Source organism: Triplophysa rosa, linkage group LG11 (assembly GCF_024868665.1).
Source record: "Triplophysa rosa linkage group LG11, Trosa_1v2, whole genome shotgun sequence".
NCBI classification, from domain to species: Eukaryota; Metazoa; Chordata; class Actinopteri; order Cypriniformes; family Nemacheilidae; genus Triplophysa; species Triplophysa rosa.
The window spans coordinates 7,423,967-7,447,702 of NC_079900.1; the positions used below are offsets into that span (position 1 = coordinate 7,423,967).

A 23,736-nucleotide genomic window follows, 5' to 3' on the forward strand; every position below is an offset into this window, starting at 1 on the left:
TAAAAAGTGTCTTCTTCAGTATGAAAGAGTGTGCTTCTACAGTAACTGTCTTGATGCCAAGCCATAGACCACATCACAACCATATGGCCTATATGTGATGCCAACGCATGGGAGTGTGAACAAGAGAGAGACACATAGAGCTGGGAACTGGGAACATGTTTCATTAAAAAAAGGTACACAAGCTATTCATGATGGCTCTTGTCATGTTATTAAAACAGTTTTACTTAACTCATTTTGGTTAGCTGCCCCACAACCCAGCCAAAATGTGTGTGTGTGTGTACGTGCGTGCGTGCGTGTGCGCGTGTGCATGCGTGTGTGTGTGCTCTTACGTGTACTTGCATGTGTGGACACCTCTGTGTGCTTGATTAGTTGCACAGATTATTATTAAGTCTTTGTCAAGGGTGACTATAAACAGGGAATATGCATGTGTGTCGGCATGCAATTTAGTTTTTACCAAAATTGTCTATTGATTGGTTGTCTGATTGAAAACCATCAATGGTAATCAACATGAAATGGTACTGGTGGAGGGGCTGACTTCTCTTCATTAAATTTATAATAATTCATCATGAACTACATGACCCCTAACGAGGAAGATTACAAATTACTTGCAGGGAAAATCTGAGCAATGTAACCAGAACCACAAAGACTGTTTGTTATATGCAGCGTTCATGTTTGGTGTTCTGGAAATGCATTGTTAAAACGATTCAAAAACAAGTGAAACCAAAATACATGTTTGTCTGATCTGAATTTTGTGTTTTGCTGCTGTCCATCCAGCCGTTGTTATCACAAAATAATCCCCATACATAATAGACATACCATGTACAGTAATTTGTCTATTTTCTTATTTTAAACCAACCTGATATATTTATAACACAAGATTATGTTGTTTCATTTCTAGCAACATGTGCGACCTGGAAAATGTGCGTTGGAAAATACTCCGTCACAATACTATAATACAATAATACTATAATACCATGGGCCGGTATGGCATTTTGACGGTATGACCTTAAGCAAAAATGGCACGGTTTCACGGTATAGCGGTATTGCGATTGCAGCTTTAAAATGTGTTATTGCAAATGTCTGGGTAAAAAGCAATATATCGCAACACAAAATATTTCGAAGAGTAGTAAACATGTACAGTATGTCGGGTTAAAACAGTAGTTCCCAAACTTTTTGAAAGCACGGCACCCCTTTCAAGTAATTTGTTTACATGCATTTCTAGTAATTCAACTTACATTCAAATATACATACAAAAATAAATAAAATAAATGCAGATGAGCAAACGACAAATTAAGCATAAAAAAATAGTATACAACCTGGAGGATTCTTGCACTTTCCATCTTTGATGAGACATATAAAACAGCTCGGTATAACAGAACATTTTAATTGTGGTTAAAAACGTGACTTTTTAAAACAATATATACCTTGCAATGTCAATATATTCCGTACAATATATACCATATACCTTGAAACCGGTAATCAGCCCATGCCTAGCTACCAATATGCAGAACTTTTTAAAACGCCATAATAACACTTTTCATTTTGAAGAACAATATCAATAATTGTTGAATGCGTTTATAAAATAAACCATGAAGGATTTAATTATTCTGCTTGGTATGAAGTATAATCATCTAACACTGCATCAACGAGTTGTCTGGATTCTGTGAATGAGCGCTTGAAGTTTGCTTGCCAGAAAAATTCACAGCTAATTCAGGCCAGGCTGGTAATGGATATAGTGAGTAATGAATCGAGCATCAAGGCTGTTGGTATGAGATTAGAATGATAGGAGATGAAAGAAGATCAGTAGGCCTGGCTAACCTCACTGAAACTCTGTGTCCATATTGGAAACTATGAAATAATACAGCGGTGATCAGAAATTACATGCTGTAAATACTTGACAGTAACAAATCATTTTTACATTTGACGTTCAAATATCATTCATTACAAAACTCTAAAACCCTGTTATGGAAATTTGCCTTTAAATTGGACTGAATTATGGTAGTATTGTAAATTAGACTACACCAACATACACGACTCATTTCTAAATCGTACAGCACACTTTTGTGTACGTTAGCTCTGAAGCGCGCAGTCTACAAACACAACAGAAAGTTGTGTAGTCTGTTGTTTCAATATTATTTCGTTAACATTTCTTTACATTCTTAACATTTCTCTCAAGATACCCTAAACATTTGAATGGTACACTCACTGTAAAAAAGTTCAACTTAAAAATGTAATTAAACAGCTTCGTTAAATTAAACTTAAATTATATTGACCTGACTTACAACTAGATTGTTTAAGTCAGTTCAATATAAGTATAAATTAAGTTTAATTGACTCATAAAGCTAATTTCCCATTGATGGCTATTTTTTTCACAGTGTAGTGTGTATATAAATATACTAGTCAAATTTATGTCTATAGCATTTTTGCATTACATTTTGCATTTCAGCTGTACAGAAAACATGTTATCCACAAAAATACCTTCACTCTACTTGGACAGCAAATTCTGATTCTAGAGGACACAAAGCTTCATTTGAGTCACTGTGTGCTATAAAGCAGCTCTCCAGCTCTGCGTCATCACACCCCAAACTCATCCTCCTTAATGAATGATCGCTGAATGATAAGAAATCAGAGCAGACGAGACATTAAGCAGATTAAAGGATCAAAGACATTGCACTCTAGAAACTGGCTTCAGCACAGACATCAGTGCACGTTGGGAATCCATGTTAAAATTTTCATGAGCATAAAGCTTGTGCTTATCACACACTTTAATGAGATGTCACAGGCTATTCCCCTCTCTCTCCAATCAGAGTGTCTGTGGTAAAACAGTCCTACTACTTTTGGACTTCATATAGTCTATTATAAACGGAATGAGAATATATTGACACTTGTAAAAGCAGGATAAAAATAGCCATTCTTGCCCTCAAACTGCATGTCTGCTGTCTGGCATCAATATTACTTTGGGCCAGCTGGGCTTTGGGCAGCACATGTGTCCGCTGGTGTATATGTATGCAAGCACAGTAAAACAGCGTTAAAACATTGGGCTCCCAAGACATTGTGCTGTCAAGCACTTGCAAAAATAAATAAATCAAATCTGGAGAATTGGATGCAAAATTGTGGGTACAGTTTTTTGCCACATTTTTCCCTTCTTTTTACCTCTTTTCTAAGCACCTACACAGTTCACACAGAAATATATTGTCTTATTATTCTTGTTAGTCCACACAGCCAAAGGAAATATCATTAAATCTATATTAACTTCATTAACCGTGCATCTGAAAGAAAATCCAAAAAAGTATGCAAATCTTGTAACTGTCTAACTGAGATTCCATTACAAATTTGAAACTGATGAACGAAAGGGATTAAAACAAATCACTATTTCTGGCTAAATCTTGGTGTCCTTATTTTTTTAGTATTTCCTACAACTCCAGAGATTTGTCACATTCCAAAACGTCACATCTACGTGTAATGGACACATTTTTCCAATCCGGATAAGTGTATTTGCAGCTCAAATCATTTAATTTCAAACATGAAAAATGAGGTGTTGAGAGACGGCGCTCTCCTGGCAGAGACAAACTCTAAAACAATAAATTGGTTAACTCAACTGTGCACATGGAAATCCCAAGTCTGTCTTGTAGCTGAAGCAAAGGGGACAATTTCCCCTTCATCTACTTTCATTAGGCCTTTTCAAGACTTAGCAAATTAGAGTAATTTCAAGTTAATGTGATAGTTCACCCAAAAATGGAAATTCTGTCACTCATTTACTCACCCGCTTGTCATTTCAAACCAGTATGACTGTCATTCTTCCACAAAACACAAAAGAAGATATTCTGAAGAAAGTTCGTAGCTGAACAGCGATGGCACTCATTCACTTCTATTGTATAGACACAAAACCAATGCAAGTCACAGTCGCTGTTCAGTTCCTAACATTCATCAAAATATCTTATTTTGTGTTCTACGGAAGAAAGAAACTAAAGAATACATTTATACGTATGAAAAAGGTGAATTTTTAAAGTTTAGGAGACCACTCACATATACAATAGCCTAGATCAGTGTTTCCCAACCCTGGTCCTCGGGGCACACCTTCCAGAATGTTTTAGATCTCTCCATATATGAAACACCTGATTGATGAGTTGAATCAGGTGTTTTATATAGGGACAGATCTAAAACATTCTGGAAGGTGTGCACCGAGGACCAGGGTTGGGAAACACTGGCCAAGATGGCTAATGAACACGGACTAAAAGCCAACAAAAATGACTTTTTTGTAATACCACTGCAGGCTAACAGCATAAGTAATGTTAGAATGAGAGTACCTGTCCTTTCTTCCTCAGGTTTTTATTTGCTCTGTGACATGCTGGTCCACTTAAACTGAGAATAAAGCAACAACAGGAGAATCCTTTCAAATGTCACATGTCTTTCAAGCAACTGCAGTCATTCTCTCTGAGGATGTTTTATCTGTGAAAGGCAGGTGGGTTACTGAAGGATACTTGGAGACTCTTGAGACACTGACCTCAAAACGAGTCCCGGAGCAATATACCGCAGTACTCCTCCCTGGATTCAAACGGTTTGAATCACAATTTTACTTCCAATCAAGCTTTCAACAAATATGAAAATGAGACATTTGCAATGAGGATCTTTGTTATGTACTTCTGTGGTGTTATAATCAAAATTATTCTCTTATGTATGAACTGTCTGATTTAAAGTTCACTATGACATCTCGATAGCATACATGATGTATATTGTATGTATATTGTCTAAATTTTCAACGTGATGAAACTTTATCTATAATACTTAATGCCTGTGTGGCATTTAAAATAAAATAAAAAGTGTACATTAAGTTGGTGATGGAAAAGAATGAGTTTAAAGGTGCTGTGTGTCATTTTTGGAGGATCTATTGACAGAAATGCAATATAATATACATAACTATGTTTTCAGAGGTGTAAAGACCTTACATAATGTTTTTATTACCTTAGAAAGAGCTATTTCTATCTACATACATTGCGGGTCCCCTTGCATGGAATTGGCCATGTTGTTTCTACAGTAGCCCTAAACGGACAAACTGCTCTGAGGGCGTTTCGTAAATACATGATCTCCTTCGGCAAAGAAGCGAAAACGTGACGACATCTTAGTCCTGTGTCAGCCACCGTAGTGCTTCGAAAGGGAGGGGTGAAGTGAGTCATTGCAATTCTCAACCTCACCACTAAATGCCGCCAAATTTCGAACACTGGACCTTTAAATTGCCATATTGGAAACATAGAAGTATTCAATGAAACATATTACACGTCACTTAGATCGAGAAAGAAAGAAAGAAAGAAAGAAAGAAAGAAAGAGCTACATTTATTGGTTCACAGTGGCTGGGTTTGTTGCTATAGTACAGAAGCTTCTTGTAACACTTGTTCCTTGTTAATCTAACACATCTGCAGTTAATCAACCATTCTGCCTGAAATAACTAACATCTGGGGTTAGAAACCGTGTCAATTTGCCAGAAAGCAATGTCACGCCTGCAAACCATATCGAGTTTTATAGAATAGTTCACTCAAAGATGACAAACTCACCCCCACGTTGCTCCGAACCCACGTGACTTTCTCTTTTTCATGTAACACAAAGAGAAATTTTTAATAATGCTTGTTTTTTTCCATGCAGATGTAATGAATCTTTGAAGCTTCAAAAGGACACAAAAGCATTATTAAATATAATGAAAGAGGTTCATACAACTGCTACACTACATTCAAGTCTTCTGTTGCCATATGATAGCGTGAATAAAACAACACGAACATTTACAGTAAATGTCATGGGTTTAATCCTCAGGCAACACATACTGTATACAGATAAACTGTATAACTTGCAATGCACTGTAAGAACTAAAAGAGCTAAAAGCATCTGGCAAATAAATAAAAACAATTCAGCATCAAATTTCCCCTCCGGTGAGATCAGAACAGCAGAACCACAGCGAACAAATTCATTGAGTAAGTGAGCTGAATGGATGTGTTTGATTTGTGAATGAATTATTCAGTTGTGTGAACTGGCTCAAGCAATTCATTGAAAACAAATCTGACTTGAAATAACAATTTATTCATGAATTAGACTTCCCTCACAGACTAAACAGACATAAACATGCCAGAAGAGCTCGGGGTGTGTGCCAGAATGTTCAGTTATGAATGACCTAAACTTTAGTCTGCCATCATATGGCTGACATTATAAAACTTGAAGTGCACAAGTTTCAAGCACACTACTTTAATGGTGCGTTTGCATTCTTTTTGAGGTTTGAAAGCCCCAGTATTTATTCATTCCCTCCTATCATGCTCTGAAGGAAAAAAGTCAAATGAGTTTGGAATGGCACGAGGGTGAGTAAATCATGACAGACTTTTTTGGGTGAACTATCCCTTTAAGAATTCTCTGGCAGGGAGAGCTCAGAAGTTTGATATTCTTAAAATACTTTTTATCATGAGACAAAGTCAAAAATAAAAGAAACCTCATGAATTCAAGAGCAAAATACAGTTTGAATACAGATGCAGACAGAAAAGCGATTAAAACTGACTTTGAACTTCCTGGGTTTGTGAAGTAAGGGATGAGATTCTCTATTCGTTTTGCTTTCTCTTTTCTCCGAATGACACACATTATATATTCGTCCAACCTGAAACAAAACTAGTCGGGTGAAGAACAAAAAGCATACCAATGCACCTCTATCCGCGATGACAGTGACGAATAGCTTATGTATCCTCACAATAAGTTCTCACATGTCTTCAACACTTAAACGCCTGCAGCCTCCAAGATTGCTTAAAGGTACAACGGCAAAGAAACAGTCAACGACTCGAGAGGTTCACAGCTCGTGCTGTGAATCCATCTGGTTCATGTGAATGCCCCTGCTGATAGCTTTTGCAGGCGGAATGCAATGGGAACCAACCGTTTTAATATGTAGGTCAGCTTATTGCAAAACCCACTGCAAACTGAGCCCTGTCCAGTCTAGTTTTGCACTCCGACAGTCTCACCAGCTCAACCTGTCAATAAGCTTTAGGGTTATATGTCGCCGACCTGAGGGTGTTTGGCCGATATGAGGAAGCGATCCTTCACAGGTGGTCCGGGTTGGATTAGCTTCTCTCAGATCACATGGCTCAGTCACTCAGAGAGAAAATGATCCTCCCCCTCAAATCCGCAGTTAAGACACACAACAACAGTGATGCTGTCGACCGTCGCCCGGTCGCTAGGCCTCAGACGCCATGGAAACTGAGGTGACAGGGGGAGGAGTTTGGCGCGAACTTCTGCAGAAAGATGCGCGCAACATTTAAGAGAGAGAGAGCTGCTGTGGAAGTGATGGAGGGGGAATGGGCGCTCCTGGCATTTTCTACAAATAGGGTACAAAACAGACTTAAACTGTAAAAATAATTTTTTTAATGATTAAAAAAATCTAGTTGTTCAGGCCGGTTTGTGCGATTTTATGAGAATAAACATTCATAAAAAACTTATAAGTAGCATATAAGTAAATAAATAAATAAAAAAAGTAAATAAATAGATTAATTAATTAATTGATTAATTACCTCATGTAAATAAATTTAAATAAATAAAACAAATAAATAAGCATGAGTAAATACATATAAATAACAAATTATTATAAATAAATAAAAATAAATAAATAAAAGTTACACATCACAATTTTAACAACATTTGATATTTTTCGGAAAATGCAACAATTGTGCTGTAACAGAGTTGAAAAAAACTTCCATCAAAAACACATTTAATGCATTTTCGTATTCTACTCTAGGTTAATCCAATGTTACATAACAACTTTATCTAACCTGCATAAAACTTACTATAAATAAATAGGATTACGCCTCTAATGCTTTAGAAACAAATCAAAGGCCGCCAAAGAGAACCATATTTATGGAAACACCTTCTTGTCTTCTTGCTTGCTTTAGATCTGCTTGTTTAACATGCGTCTGTTGTCCTCCGCATCTACATTAAGGATCCTGTTTATGACTGCAAAACTATTTACTCAGACTGCCCTCTATAACCCTTATGTTTTTGTACCCCGTGATTATCTGAGCAATCTGTGTGTGTGTGCGTGTTTACTCAGGAGGCGATACTTTTAGAAAACATGGGTGCTATGCAAGTTCATGTGTATGTGTATGCGTATGTGTGAACCATGAATCTATGATAGAGTGCACAGACAAACCCGTGACATCACTGCGCGTATGTGAGCTCCCAGACTTGGGACGTTTGACGTGTATGTAGGATGTAGCTGAATGAGTAACCATGTGTGGCATTTGAACAGAGCGCACAGAAAGTGAAGAGCATGTTATAGTTGAGAGTTGTGAGCACGCTTGTCTACACATATAAAGAAATGTAGTTGGTGACTTATCGTGACAGTAGTGTAAAATCATTTCACAGTTAGATTATAAACATGACAGCTGGTGTGAAAGAGACAAGCAGATGAACATACAGGCAAGCGTTTATCAGCAACTTGATGGGTTTCGCAAATCTTGACTGAATCATAAAGATGAAACTGGTTTCAGATCTACTTTTAACTTCGGGATAGTTGGGCCCAAACTGAAAAATCTCTCATCTTTTACACACGCATTATGAAGTTTCCTGCATATTGCTTTATTAAGCATAAAAAGAAAGTCAGATTTGGAGTACGAGGTTGACTGACACATTTTTACTCCTTTAAATTAAGGGATAGTTCACCTAAAAATGAAAATTCTGTCATGAATTACTCACTCTCTAGTTGTTCCAAATCTGTATAAATGTCTTTGTTTGGTTGAACACAGAGAAATATATTTGGACGACTGCTTGTAACCAAACAGTTCTTTGACCCCTTTGACTACCATAGTAGGAAAAATTACAACGGTAGTCAAAAGTGCCCCAGAAACTGTTTACTGTCCAACATTCTTCAAAATATCTTCTTTTGTGTTCAACAGAACAAAAAATATATAAAGTAATTTTGATGATGATCCAAGAACTGTTTAGCTGCATTCTTCCTAATATCTTTCTCTGTGTTCATCAGAACAACGAAATTTATTTGAAACAACTCTGATAATGATAGACTTTTCATTTTTGGGTGAACTATCCCTTTAAATCCCAGGACACTCTCGATGTCAGGAAATGAATGGACACGGCTCTCAGCTTCAGTGTTATGCATTATGTATTTTCCCTCTAAATTTAGAACAACTGGTTCAAGAGCTTTTAGGCTGACATGATGCGTCTGATCTACCTCCTAACCTCATCCTAGTTTTAAAAATAAACTCCCCAAATCACAAATTTAACCTCAGCCTTATCCAATGCCTCAAAGTCCAACTTTGCTGGCAGAGGCTTCAGCTCAGTCGTAAAGTCAGTCAGCAGAAAATGTAAGCTTTGCACCGAGGCCAAGAAAAACAAAACTCCAAAAATAATATGATTATCTCCCAAAATGTCTGCCTCCCACAAACACGTAATACCAGTCTCAATTTGACTAAAATAATAAAAAGCAATTCAATTAAATAAAAAATAATACATGTTATCTAAAGCTCAAAGAGTTCATTCTGTGCTCCGGACTGCAAGTCTGACCTTGAGGTCATACTGTTCAGCTTTACTCAGGGCTGCTGGGTTGTTAATTGTAATAAATGGAGATGACACGGGCTGCAGTGTTAGCGCAATGAGTCAATATCTTTTATGCCAGCATTCCAAACAGGCATAGCTGGGTAATTAATGAAAGACTTTGCACGGAATGATGTGATGTAGGGTCTTAAAGGACCAGTTCACCCCAAAAATGAAAATTCTGTCTTCATTTACTCACCCTCATGTTGTTAGAAATTTGTATAAATTTCTTTGATTTGATTAGAGATATTTGGAAGAATGCTTGTAACCAAACAGTTTTGGCCACCATTGACTGCTACTCTTTGTTCTGTTGAACACAAAAGAAGATATTTTAAAGAATGTAGGAAAGCAAACAGTCCTGGGGCACTTTTGACTTCCATTGGCATTTTTCCTACTATGGCAGTCAATGATGGCCAAGAACTGTTTGGTTATCAGCATTCTTCCAAAATATCTTTCTCTGTGTTCATTGTTCAAAATGCCAAGACAAGAAAGGCAAAAAAGAAGAGAGTTCATGTCTAAAACACTTGTAAGCTCATAGTCCACAAAAACATTGAGCTCGTCGCAGTGCATTATGGGATTGCCCGCACAATAAAGGATGCCTTCTGTCTAGTTTTAAAACCTGAGCTTTTACCCTAATTCATTCTTTTTGAATTCACTGTTCATCATTGTTCGCAGCCGATGTGCGTTAAGTGCCGTTAGTTGTCTTGCCAGCGAAACTGAAAACTAAATTAAAAACGTAATGAGAGGAAACAGATGCCAACATGAACACATGGAAAACAGAGAGAGACTTGATGAAACCTCAAAAGCATTACTAAAATTTGACTTTTCACATTTAAACAGATCCCATTTGTTTCTTTGCACACAAAAAGTATTTTCACAATCGAAAGAGCGAAAGCAAGCAAATGCCAAATTTGCTTTCAACAGAGATCTAATTTAGTCCTCTCCAAACAAGCGGCTCTCGCTAATTTGCATGTGTAATCTGCTGTGAGACTACATTTCCCCCTAAAAATTTAAAAAATAGAAGTAAACAAGAACATCATTCCTAATGGTTCAGCATCCTGATCAAACAATACAAAGGAAGAAATGCCCTTTGGGAAGCGTTGTGAAACCCTCTGATGTACATAAGCTCGGTTTAAAGTAGGACACAGGTTCTGTGTGTGAAAAACGCTGGATGGAAGAATGAAAGAAAATCGATTGGAAAGAAATTAATGAGGTTTGGTCTTTACGTATGCACAGCATCTGCCAGGTAGCAGCTGTATGTGAGGAGCCACTGACAAGCTAATTGAGTTAATTCACTCATTTCATCTCAAAGGGAGGCGGATCTGAGATGAGCTGTGAGTCGTCTAACACAATATTTCTTATTTGTGCAAAAGTTTACACAATTCTACCCTGACGCTCAATTCACATCTACACCAAAATTATACTGTATATTAAAACAATAACCAATCACTTTTCATACTGCTATTTGCTTTCCTTGTTTACAATGTACAAAGGGCCAAAAATAATTTATTCAATCAATTGTTTCTTGACTTACTGATAATAAAAACAAAAAGCGGATGCTTAATGAACGGAACGATATATATTCATACATGGAGTCCTCCAGATTTGGAGATGAATACTAGCACATTATTATGTTTCTCACCAACAACCAACGTATAAATCAGATAATACATCTTCACACAAGGCCAAAATAACTTTCAAAACGTCCAACTAGCTGACAGTCCACCATGTTTCTGCATTCCAGACAATACATCACTCAAGAAGGTTTGGACTTTTGACCAATCAGATGTTTAATTCATTGCAAATTTATTCTGGTAATCTGTACCCATACACATAAGCTTTTTACAACATTTTTGTTTCAAAATAGCATAAGAAAATAGCCTAGTAAGGATAACTTGAGGGTACTTGGATTTAAACACCTAATATATCGCTTTAATAAACCAGTCAAAAATTGCAACTGAGCTCTACGTCTATTTCTTACAATGAGCAACATATCTCCTTTACCGTTCTGCAGGGAACAAGCTTGTACGAGTGCAACACGATGATGAGGGTGAACTATGACTTTGTAGGAAATTATCTGTGAAAAGACCGACTTCATTGGACTGACCAGATGTGCATGAGGGATAATTTCAGTTCAAGTTTAGAAAGCATTTAATGTCACTGAAAGGGGCACAACGCCTCGGCCTGTACCCATCATCCTGAAGCCTGTAGAGTGCTATGACTTGTAGTATCAGACAACACGGATTCACACGTACAAATTGATATATTTATTCAGCAAAAAATATGTAAGCGATGCTTAACTATGTCCTGTCGTCACATCAGACGTTTTTGTCCTTTTTGCTTGTGAAAGCGACAAGTGACAAAACACCAAACGTTTTGTTTCTGTAATTTTAGACTGGGGTAAATTTCATTGATCTTGACCTCACAGCTGCGTATTAAACCACAAATAGGTGAGCAGCAGTAATTTACGGATAATGTAGAGAGAAATTATGATAGCACTCAACTTTAAATCCGTTTAATCTGTTGCTGTTTGGGAAGCTACAAGAAAATCACTCCTTTTACTGGTTGTGGCTTTTGGAGACACTATATAAACTATGGTTCTGGTAAGAAGAAAATTACTGGGAAAGATATGAATCACTTCAAGACCAATATCGTTAGTGACAGGAAATGCATATAAAAACCATACCTATCTGCCAAAGAGCCGAAAAGTTAGAAATCTCACAATTTTCAGCAGCTAGTTCAATTTCAAGAGTCTAACTCTGTGAACGGCAGAGAGGATTTGAAAAGAGACATTCAAAAAGCAGCTCCTAAATGGCTAAACAGTATTACTATAGTGCTACTTTTTCAGGAGATGAGGCGGCGAGGCCATTATTGAAAAAACCCTCACAACAAAGACATTGCGCTGCTACAAAACACCAACCAGGGGTTTGGCACCGAGTAAGCCTCAATTTACATTGCAATACAAAAAAACAATTGATGCCTCGATCGAAGTTATGCCTAATGCAGAAGTCCAGTTTTAGGTTACAAGAGGTCATCTGACATGTTCATTGAAAAGAAATATGAGCATTGGGATGCTTCAAATGTGTTTATACTCTACTCGTTCAGGTAGTCACTCTTAGACACTACGGTGCATTCTGCTGAATACATTGGGATGCGATGGAAACGGCTAATCCATGTCCCTTAAAGGCCAATTTTGTTATGGAATGTGAATTTTGGTTCCTGTGTGATCTCTGCAAGTTTTGTTTTGCAAAAGATAAATCCTGTCCTGTTATTTTGAGACATCTCTAAGTAGTATAATGAGACATGTACGATATTCAATTTCACCACGCGAGAAAAGGCAAATACCAAATACATCTCCCAGCGAAAGTGAATCATGACAGCAAATAAATAACCGATGGACCCGACAGACCACACAGCAGCTGACATTTTAATTCTAATGTTTCGCTGAGAAATTGACAAGCAGCTCCCTTGCTGCCTCCGAGATGTTTGTTCATCTATTTCTAAAACCTTTTGCTGGAAGTCTCGGGGTCTGCAGAGAGCGAGAAACCCCACGCACCTCACGCCTCCGTGATAAGTTAATTATAGCCGCATGCTTGTCGAACAGCACCGGAGTGACTTTAATTTGACAAAATCTTTCTGTGGTTAACCAGGCCAAAGTACGGGCAGCGAGTAATGGCGTATGGCTGAAATCATTCTTCTCTTGCCGGGTGATACCAGCACACAACAAGCAGTCACAAAAGGATGCCCGTAGGGTGAATGATCTCAGAGACGTAATGTTTCCTGCAGGAAGTCTGATCTGAAAACACAAATGGTTTGAAAAACAATGCTTTGTGAGCTCACGAGTTGTCAATGAAAGACACGAGAATGCCTTGTAAACAGCCGGTGGAACTGTGATGGAAACATGCAATCAAAAGGGCAGGAGGGAGGGAAAGAAATGATATCACCGGTGGCAAAAGAGGGACGGATAAAATCTAGTACACATTCAGAAGCCCTTCTGCCTTTCTCCTGTCATAGAATGGGTCAGTTTTCTTCTGCCCTGAGCTTTATTTTATATATCGGCACAAAAGCCTGTCAAACACCTCCGATTTCTATTACCTCCAGGAATGAAAGTTGTTATCCCATTATTTGGATCACCTGCTACATCTTTTCCTCTTAGATCACAGTGACCAGAATAATGTGCCGAGGCAGCTCCCTTACAGAAAAGACACATGAATTTCACATGTTTTTAAATGTGTTTCGCATGTATACAACATGTGTTTAACATGTGCAAAAAACACGTGTGATCACATGTGAAATGTGTGTTTTTGGAACATTTTGGTGTGAATTCCATGTGAATTCCCACGTGAAACCCATGGGATAACATGTAAAAACCCATGAGATGACATGTGCAACATGTGGTGACTGAAGAACATGTGATCCCATGGGTTTCACATGGGAATTCACATGGAATTCACACCAAAATGTTCCAAAAACACACATTTCACATGTGATCACATGTGTTTTTTGCACACGTAAATTTCGTGTGTCTTTTCTGTAAGGGGGAGAAAAGATAAAGGTGAAGTGTGTAATTTCTCGTCAATTTCTCAGAAAAATTGCTTTATGCATTTCTTTGTTCTGTTGAACACAAAAGAAGACATTTTGAAGACTGTAGGAAAGCAAACAGTTCTGGGGCACTTTTGACTACCCTTGTAATTTTTCTACTATGTAAGTCAATGGTGGCCAAGAACTGTTTGGTTACAAGCATTCTTCCGAATATCTTTCTCTGTGTTCATCAGAACAATGGAATTTATACAGATTTGGAACAACTAAAGCTTGAGTAAATGACGACAAAAAATTTATTTTGGGATGAACTGTCCCTTTCAGAGAGGAAAAATACACATTTCACCTTTAAATACAAGCAGTTGTGTTCATTCTTGACTATAGCACCAGCTATAGGAGGCATTTCATAACCTCTGCGAAGCCTACAAACAGATCCACAAACTGATAATCACAGCCACACATATTCATTCATTAAATACATTCACTACACGGTTCTAGTAGTCACGCAACCGAGAAAAATAACCTCAGAGATGTCTACAGAGATGAATCATAAAATGTGCGCTCAGTAATCTAACAATTATTAAAAGTAGGCTACCAGCAACCTGTTATGGCTGTCAGAGTTTCACCACACGTCTTCCTAGCTCCCCAAAACGGTGACAAACCCCAAAAATAAAAGTGCTGCCTCTGTACATTTCAGTGATGTCATTTTAAATAAATGATCATGTATAAAATTGTTTGTGATGCAATGCCAAGCTTCCATAATAAGATAGAAATGGAATTCTTTAAAATAGTCTCGAGGCTCATCTGAGGACTGGCAAAGGATTGGGTCGATCCTGTTCCTGCTTGTATTTACCCGTCTACACAATTCAATAGCACACCCACACGCTGCTGAGTCACATTGGCGATGATCTCCCCCGTCGAAGGCTCGTCGTTAATTAGTTGCACAGTTTCCCTCGTAATCTCAATGTCAAACCGCACTTTCATGATACACCTCATTAACTGCTAGACACAAAAAGTTTTTTTGTTACAAAAATGTATTAATAAGCTGTTTACACTTATCAATGCCAGTGTGTTTGCTGGGGTAAACGCATGTGTATTTTACGCACGTGTGTATTGTTATTTAAACGACACTGGGCATTGCATTCTGTGTATGTAACACATGAATTATTAATAATATTCATTATAGCCGTTATGGTGAGATTGAATTTTTATCTTTAAAATTGAATAAAGCATATATATTTAAAAAGCGATAAACAAGCTTAAAGTTAGATGAATGGGTGCAAATAGTTTGGAAAAAGTTTGAACGGATTTTAAATGCGTTTCATTAAGCGCACTCAGTTGCGACTAAATAAAAATAAGCAGAATAAATTAAAAAGTAGGCCAAATGACCAGCGTCCACTGTCTGAGAATGTAATGTTAAGCGATGTGAAATGAGAACAATCAAAATGTACGCGTTCACGAAGCAACACTCGTACCTGCGGATGAATGATGCGACTCATCGCTTCAGTGTTATTCTGCAGAAAGCTTCAAACAGCACAGCGCTCCAGATGCAGCTGTCCGGATGCTTCGCTCAGGGGTGACAGACCTCTCTCTCTGCTTTAAAAACAACACATATGCACCCTGTGTGCTACACTTACAGCCGAGAGTCAATCTGTGTCATGGTGAATTCTGCGCGCGTTTGAAGCGCTCTTTCATTTTTCATTTAGAAAAAAAATATATATATATCCGTTTACTTAGAAATTCAGATGAGCACTTAATCCTTCCCGTTCAGGCGTGTTTGAGTTATTTAAGGTCCTCGGAGGCAGGTGTATATGGTTTGTTCAGTCTCTTCTGCCCCAAATGCGCGACACTCGTCGCGCGTACGCTCAGCTGGTGGCCCCTTTTAAGATACGAAATGCATTTCAACCCGTTCCCCTGCGGCTCAAACCGAACTTTTCCCAAAGTACTACGGGTTACGTCGGACTAACATCTGCTCTTCTTCTCTCTCAAAACGATTCGTTGTTGTAAACACAGCGGCTCGTCTTTATGTTGCCTCCTCGCACCGGGTGACCCTCAGATTGTGTCCCATCGGTCAACTGTAATGCGCTCCTATGAAGCCCTGCTTGACAGCAAGGAGGCGTTGCTGCGGTCAAATGAACGAAATAGCTGCACGGATTTTGCGCGCGTGTGGATAACGTTGTCTAGCGCGTAAAGCGTGACGACAATACAGGAAAGTCTTCCTGAGTTCGTCGGTGTAAACTATTCTGTGTGGTTCCCACGCGGGCTGTGCGTGCGTTATCTTCAAACCGGTTCACAGTGTGTTGCGCACTCGCGCTGAACAGCAACACCAACGCTGAGCAGCCTTAATAACGAGTTTTACAAATTCAAGCATATAACTGTCCCTGAACACTTCTCTCTTTTTCTCTTCACAAACGTTTGCACAGCAAGCTTGAAAGTGGGGCACTAAATCATATTTAAAACCGCACGAGGTTTATTATTTTATTTAGATTGCGCTAGAATTCTCTGAAATAAATTATTTCCACGCGTAAACGAAACGCCAACATAATGGGGCAAACAGTGTGCTATTAAAATCAAGCTTGCGAATTACTTCGATCTCTAAGCCTGTTAAATTATGCTCCTACGAGGTTAAACTGTGTTTTTTTTTTTTGGTGATGCAGATGCACACACTAAAACAAATTAATGAAGAACAGTTCTATATATCTAACATGATTTGTTTTTCTATTCTCTTGATGTATTTTTTGCTTCTGCAGTACTTGCATTGTTGGACGATATGATCATTTTTCTCTCATTCATCTGGGGTACATTGTGAAAAACAACTTGCTTGAAGGTGAGTTATTCGATTTTGGCTCACGGCTCATCAGAAATGGATGCGTTAGTGCTCGAGCCACGCCATTCGTTCATTAACGCTTGACGCAGTGGCACCTCGCTGTGTCTGTCAGATGAAACGAGTTTACTGCCACTGCAATTTGTCATACCATCAGCCTATGCTCTATTTCTTACTTTTTGCTGTGTTTAATATAACTTATTTTTAAAAAATCCACAAATTACAGTGATTAATACTATACAATTAATCCTAAATTACAGTATAGAAATCCATCTTGGAAATGTCCATCTTTGGATTTGATAGTGCAGCCAGCTCTCCCATACTCTCTGTCTAAATTTTCAAAATAGGTGTCCAATAAAAAAAATCGATTTAACACTTTGGTCTTACCCTGTTCCGATGCAAACATGTTAATTCAAGTGCATTTCAAAACATTTTAAACAATATTAATTTTCATTTCTCACAACATTCTCTGTCTACGCATCCAAAAAGTTAACTTAGCAGCCATTTTTTCAAAGTTGATTTTTTCATTAATAGCGGTTTGGACCACCCAGATAAGGCTGAGAGCCCACCAAATCCTCCTCATGTATCTGCAGACACTGGTACTAAATACTTATTAACAGCTGCTGAAAATAATTATGTCAATAAACTAGTTATATATTGATTACTATTAAAAATACAGTTTAACCCATTTTACTTACTTTCAGTGAACTTCATTATTTTATATCACCAAACTATTGTCCTCATGAAGATTTTTATTTTTCATATCAATCATATTAATGAAATAAATCTAATGAATCTTTATCTTTTTTTCTATTTTATTTATTTAAAAGGAAAGAAACTTAAGAAATACACCTCCCACTAGCCAACTTACCTCAAACATATCTGACATATCTCTCCTTGTTGCTTATTATGAGTCTTGGCCAATAGCTGAAGAGCTGTGTTTTCATTATTAACTATTAAGAAAGTCTTGGTAACCCATTAGTAATTATTAAAAAATTGTATTTCTCTGTTTCTCTGGAATTATTCTGTGAAATCATAGTAACTTTTTAGTAATTACTCCGGTCTTACCACATCAGTATTATTACTTATGATCCGGAACAGTATTATAAAGTGAAAACCATGGTAACTTTTTAATAATTGAGACAATGATGTGGAGAACGGAGTGAGTCTATAGCTGTGTCCCAATTCGGGGACTGCGTGCTTCGAAGGCTGCATTTCAGGACCGTTTGCGACACAGCAGCGCGACTGAATACTGGTAAGGCTGTACCATTTCGAAGGCTGCTTCAAAGGCAGCCTCAAAATGCGGCCTTGTTTCCGTGGGCTGACAAGGCTACATCGAATGGATCCTTAACAGCATCGGCTATCCCGAGATTCATTGCGCGCCTGTATACCTGCATACTGTTAAATATAAATTTGAAACTTGAAAACTGTTCCTGTCGGTGTTTTTATATTATACATGATGTTGTTCATTCATATTATTAATGCATTATTGTGTTTGACTATGTAAATTTCTAAGGTTGGTTAATTAAGAAGGTCGCAGCCTTCGAATTGGGACACAGCTTATATATGCTTCGTCCCAATCCGCATACTATCCATCCTAAATAGTATTTTAAAATAGAATTAGTATGTCCCAAATCATAGTACGTTGAAAAGAGTATTCCAAAGATTCCCGGATGGTCTACTACTTCCGGTAGATATTCGAAGTGCAGAAAGATGCACACTCTAACGGCTGATATTACCCACAACTCACTGCGAGAGGGCGGCGTTTAGTAAATTAATAAATATAACTATAGAGTTCAAGTTACATATGAAACAATGAACGAATAAATACTAAAAAGGAAAGAAGAGCTGTATTTTGATGTGTGTGTTAATGGCCACAATGTTGTCTGGGCAACAACGGCCACCAGTGAGTGCATATTGTTTTGCTACACACTAAAATGTATATGGGTATAGATGGGTAGGATTAAGTGCTGTCATTCCGATTTGCGTTTCTAATCCGTCTGTCTGTCCGCATTTGGATTTACGTTTCGGCACATGCGTTTGCGTTTCTGCCCGGTATGCCAGATGGCCAGTCCGCCCTTGCAGTGGCATAACAACCTCGGCCCACCGGGAATCTTCCAGGTACTCTCGATTAGCCAATCCGGGCTTGCTTTTCCATAACAAAAGCAGTACATTTGTTTAGTGCATATTATGTAGTAGTAGGCGAATTGAGACACAGTAATAGTGTCTGGGTGATGTTGGGACTGCTGACAGGTGCGGCAATTACTGATGAGGGACAGGTGAGGGAGCGTGGAGGAACATGAGAAATGAAGTCCAAGGGGAAATACGGGAAAACAGGCAGGGAAACGTCTGTGACAATATCATTCCAAATTAAAATGTTTTATCTTTATAAGCGCATTTTGTGGTGATGTCATAATCTTTGTCCATCTTATTTTTCAACCCCAACAACCTTCCATTCAAGGTATATAACACCTCCTACATTTTTTTTTCTTATTTTCCTGTTTGATTAAAATACACTGTAAATCACGCTGTCAAATTTGAATTTTACTTTACTTGAACAACCATAAAAACTAATTAAAGTTCTAAGTTTATTAGTAACGATTACTTATTTTACTGCTTTATTTTCTACTGTTTTAGTCATGTTTTACTTTTCCACTTCTACAAAAAGAAATTGAATATACAATGAATATTGTATTGATTTTTTTCTCTTCCATACTTTCCAGGAGAGCCATTCACAGCAAAACTATTCATTATCACAACACCTGCTGCTCTACATCTCATACATTTTATTTTTGTGACACGCTATCAGCTTTCTAATGACACATTGACATCCATTGCTGCGCTTACACGGCATGCATGACTCATTCATATTGTCACCTATCTTCGCTGAAGCATTTCTGAACAGGGAAGTAATGGAACTCTTCTTCCCCGAAGGCAATTTCTGCTTCAGGGGATGTGAACAGGGATTTTTGAGTAAGCTCTTCTAGAGACAGACATTAATATACAATGTGTTTCATGTTGAACACGATCCAGGGCTGTTTTCAAATGCTTACGAATGGTAATGAGTGTTCTTGTCATTTTTAATAGTGCTTGCTCTTATATCTGTTCCATCCCTTACAGAACAGACACACGAAATTCACATGTGCAAAAAACACATGTGATCACATGTGAAATGTGTGTTTTTGGAACATTTTGGTGTGAATTCCATGTGAATTCCCACGTGAAACCCATGGGATAACATGTAAAAACCCATGGGATAACATATGCGACATGTCTCCACATGTGATCACATGTTCTTCACGTCACCACATGTTGCACATGTCATCCCATGGGTTTTTACATGTTATCTCATGGGTTTCACGTGGGAATTCACATGGAATTCACACCAAAATGTTCCAAAAACACACATTTCACATGTGATCACACGTGTTTTTTTGCACATGTTAAACACATGTTGTATACATGTGATCACATGCGAAAAACATGTAAAAAACATGTGAAATTCATGTGTCTTTTGTGTAAGGGATTCCTTTCATCATGTACGAATAATTGGCTATGAGTATTAATATGTAACGGTTAAGAAAACCTTGAGTGTTTAAATGGAAAAGGACTTTTTCACTGAAACCAGCATTTTTTTATATCCAGTAACATGGATGCCGGGCAGTTTTTTGGCTTCAGGGGTTGTTTTGTGAAATTTGTCTTGCTCTTCACTGCTAATTTAGTAAAAAGGGGATGACATCATGAATGTTTTTACTCTAAAAGAACACTAGCCAGGGGTCAAGAGGGTGAAAGTAATACTTTGATGCCCTCAGACTTCCGGCACAAGGTTTATGAGTCATTCAGGCTACATACACACAACTGCACACACACACAAAGAATAAAACTACAAAAAATTACTGTGTGGATTTCTTATTCCCTGTTGCGTAGTACTTCACGGTAGCTTCTGTTTATCAAATTATAAAACCGTTTATTAGTGAAATTGTGTTTTGGATCAACATTTATTTTAAAATAAATTCTGCAGAGCATCTGGAAATTGAACATAGCGGAATGAACATATTCACTAGCATTTCATTACAAACTGTATTCCGAGTGCTTTCCTTTTAAAATAAACATGAGCATAGTGTAACACAATGTGTCATGGTTCTGCCTCACCTAGCCACACCCAGCCCGGTGCAGAAGCCGGCGTCCAGTCCGGTGATCCAGCCGGCGTCCCAGCCGGTGATCCAGCCGGTGTCCCAGCCTTCCAGCCGGCGTCAAGCCCTGTCCAGCCGGCCTTCCAGCCGGAGTCAAGCCCTGTCCAGCCGGCCTTCCAGCCGGCGTCAAGCCCTGTCCAGCCGGCCTTCCAGCCGGTGCAGCCGGCCTTCCAGCCGGCCTTCCAGCCGGTCCCCAGCCTTGTGCGGCGGTTCCCCCTATGACTCCCCCTTTAAGTCCCCCAGGACTCCGCGCCCTCGAGCGCAGCCGGGTACTAGGACTATTCCCCCAAAGACTGTTCCTCCCATGAACCTTTGTCTGTCCCCACCCCCCCTCCCATGTTTATTATTTTTATTATCCCACCCCAATCCTGTTGTTATCTTGTCATGTCTGCCCCTGATTTTGTTTTCTCTGTATTGTATTGTATTGTCTTGTCTGTCACCCAGTCCGCCTTGTCTCGTCTGTCTACCCCTTGGTGAGCACCTGGAGGTGCTCATTAAAGGGGGGGCTTCTGTCGTGGTTCTGCCTCACCTAGCATTGGATTTCCTGGTCCTGAGGCAGAGCCATGATAAAGTCTTTGGTTATTTGTGGAGGGAAACATATTATTGTCTTTTTGACAATAATATGCGTTCTCTCCAGTGTCTCGTCATTGGCCCCGCCCCTCTTGTTTTCTGTATTGTTTCCTGTCCGTGTCTAATGTTTCCCACCTGCCCTGTGTAATTATCCCTCGTTTGTGTCTCCTTTAAAATGCCCTCTTGTTTCATTGTCTTGTTGCTCGTGTATTACGTTCAGTCTACGTTGTGCTTGTATGCGTGTCCGTTCGTGCCCCGTACCTCTCCATGTGAGTGTTCTCCGTGCCTTGTGTAGTGTTTTCTTGTGCTTGTACCCTGCCTGTTATTAGACGTTGTGTCATATTTTAGTTATTTTGTCCTGTTGTTTTTGCCCCATCGAGGGAAGTGTTTTTTTTTCAGGTGTTTTATACATTAGTCGTGTCCTCGTTACCCCCTCGTGGGTGTTTTGTTTTTGTTTCTTGTTTTGTATTAATAAATCTGTAAACCCCTTCATCGCCACTGCCTGCACTTGGGTTCTTCCCTTACCTGTCGTGACAGCTATGTGAAATACATATACTGTATATATATATATGTATATATATATCCAGCAAATCTTTTTTTAGTATTTTTATGAATGTGGTGGTGACAAGTGGCATGTCCGAAGGGATCCTCAACAACATGCCACAGAAAAACAAGGTGAAGCTCTCTCTACGGTGTGTTATCTGCTAAGCCCTGTCAAGCCAAACCACATTTTCTCGCCTCTTGTGAAAGCAATGATTCGGCCGAGAGACAAATGATCAGATCATTTTAGTTTGCAGAACGTAACCAGCAGTGCCAAGCAGGCGGCATGAGATCCTAATTTAATGTGTCTCTAATCTTTGAGATGGGAATTATGCTGAGTTCAAGTTTCAGTGTTATGACTACTACACCGGTGTCTTATTCAAAAACCTGTTCCGCACTCCTCAACACAATTCCAGAAATAGTAATAATAACTGACTCATATGTCATGCAGATCTGCTACTGTATGTCCCAGTTTTTAGACCGAGAATGATGTCTGTGAGGTCTGAACTGAGTCTCTAAATATTTTTGCTTTGCTTTGAATGCTTTGAAGCTTGCTTTCCTTGTTTCACAGGGGTCATGTTGGATGACACTCCTTTGCATGCTAGCAAAGTATAGTATATTGCTAGTAGAGTGCTATTTGTAATTGCACATGAATTAATGCCAAAAAATAAAAAAACATTGATCTGCACATGAATGACTGGCTGGAGATGCAGCTTTCTGCTCATATGGACTTTTGCTTTGAAAAAGTGTTTGTACAAACATTTGTAAGTATACTGTAGGCTACATCCATTTTACAGTAGAAAAAATCAGATGATCAAAAAAATGATCAACTCTGACAGTACAATCAGGGCTGAGGTCAAGTTTTGTCTGACCACATACAGTACATTGTACATCTAGACATTGAACACAGGCCAGTTTTCTTGCTTTATCGTGACATGACTACTGTTTCAGAGTAAACAAAGCAATCTCCCTGATGCAAGGCTTGTGCACAACATTCACATACCTTGCACGGGAGGCCTGTTTTACTCAACTTTCAGAGCATACACACACAAAAAGAAATGACAGATCACAGATTAAATAAACACTGCAATTCACAATTTATTACACTAAGTTGAAAAATGATGGTTTGTTTCAACCATGATTGGGTAAAATATGGACAAAACCAACTGTTGGGTTTAAATGAATCTATTCTTGGTTGTTTAAACCCTAAACACAGGAATGATTTTAACACATAGTTTAATCAAAAATGGGCATTTCATGGGTTCATTTAAACCAACGGCTGTTTTTTTATCTTTTACCCAACTAGGGTGTATCTTCTATGGAGGACTAAACCTGCAAAAATTATAAATAAATAAATGTATAAATATGTAAACGAATAAATGTAAAAATATGAAAATAAATAAAGGAATGAATGGTTTGATAAAACAAAATAATTTGTTTGAGCTATTATTGACCTTAGTTTTAACTCTTTTTTTCATTTTTTCAATTGATTTATTATTTTTGTGT

General features: G+C 38.3%; 1 protein-coding gene across 3 annotated transcripts in view; it reads right to left on the bottom strand.

The window, feature by feature from the left end:
• Window positions 1-16,392, bottom strand: part of crhr1 (corticotropin releasing hormone receptor 1) — a 121,088-nt gene extending 104,696 nt beyond the window's left edge. For all 3 annotated transcript variants that reach the window (XR_008963816.1, XR_008963815.1, XM_057345583.1), the window contains exon 1: window positions 15,579-16,392. Coding sequence is in view for 1 of the 3 variants with exons in the window: in XM_057345583.1 (XP_057201566.1) it covers window positions 15,579-15,602 (24 nt within the window). In the remaining 2 variants the exon portion in view is untranslated. The remainder of the gene's footprint in view (window positions 1-15,578) is intronic.
• Between the last annotated feature and the right edge of the window lie 7,344 nt (window positions 16,393-23,736).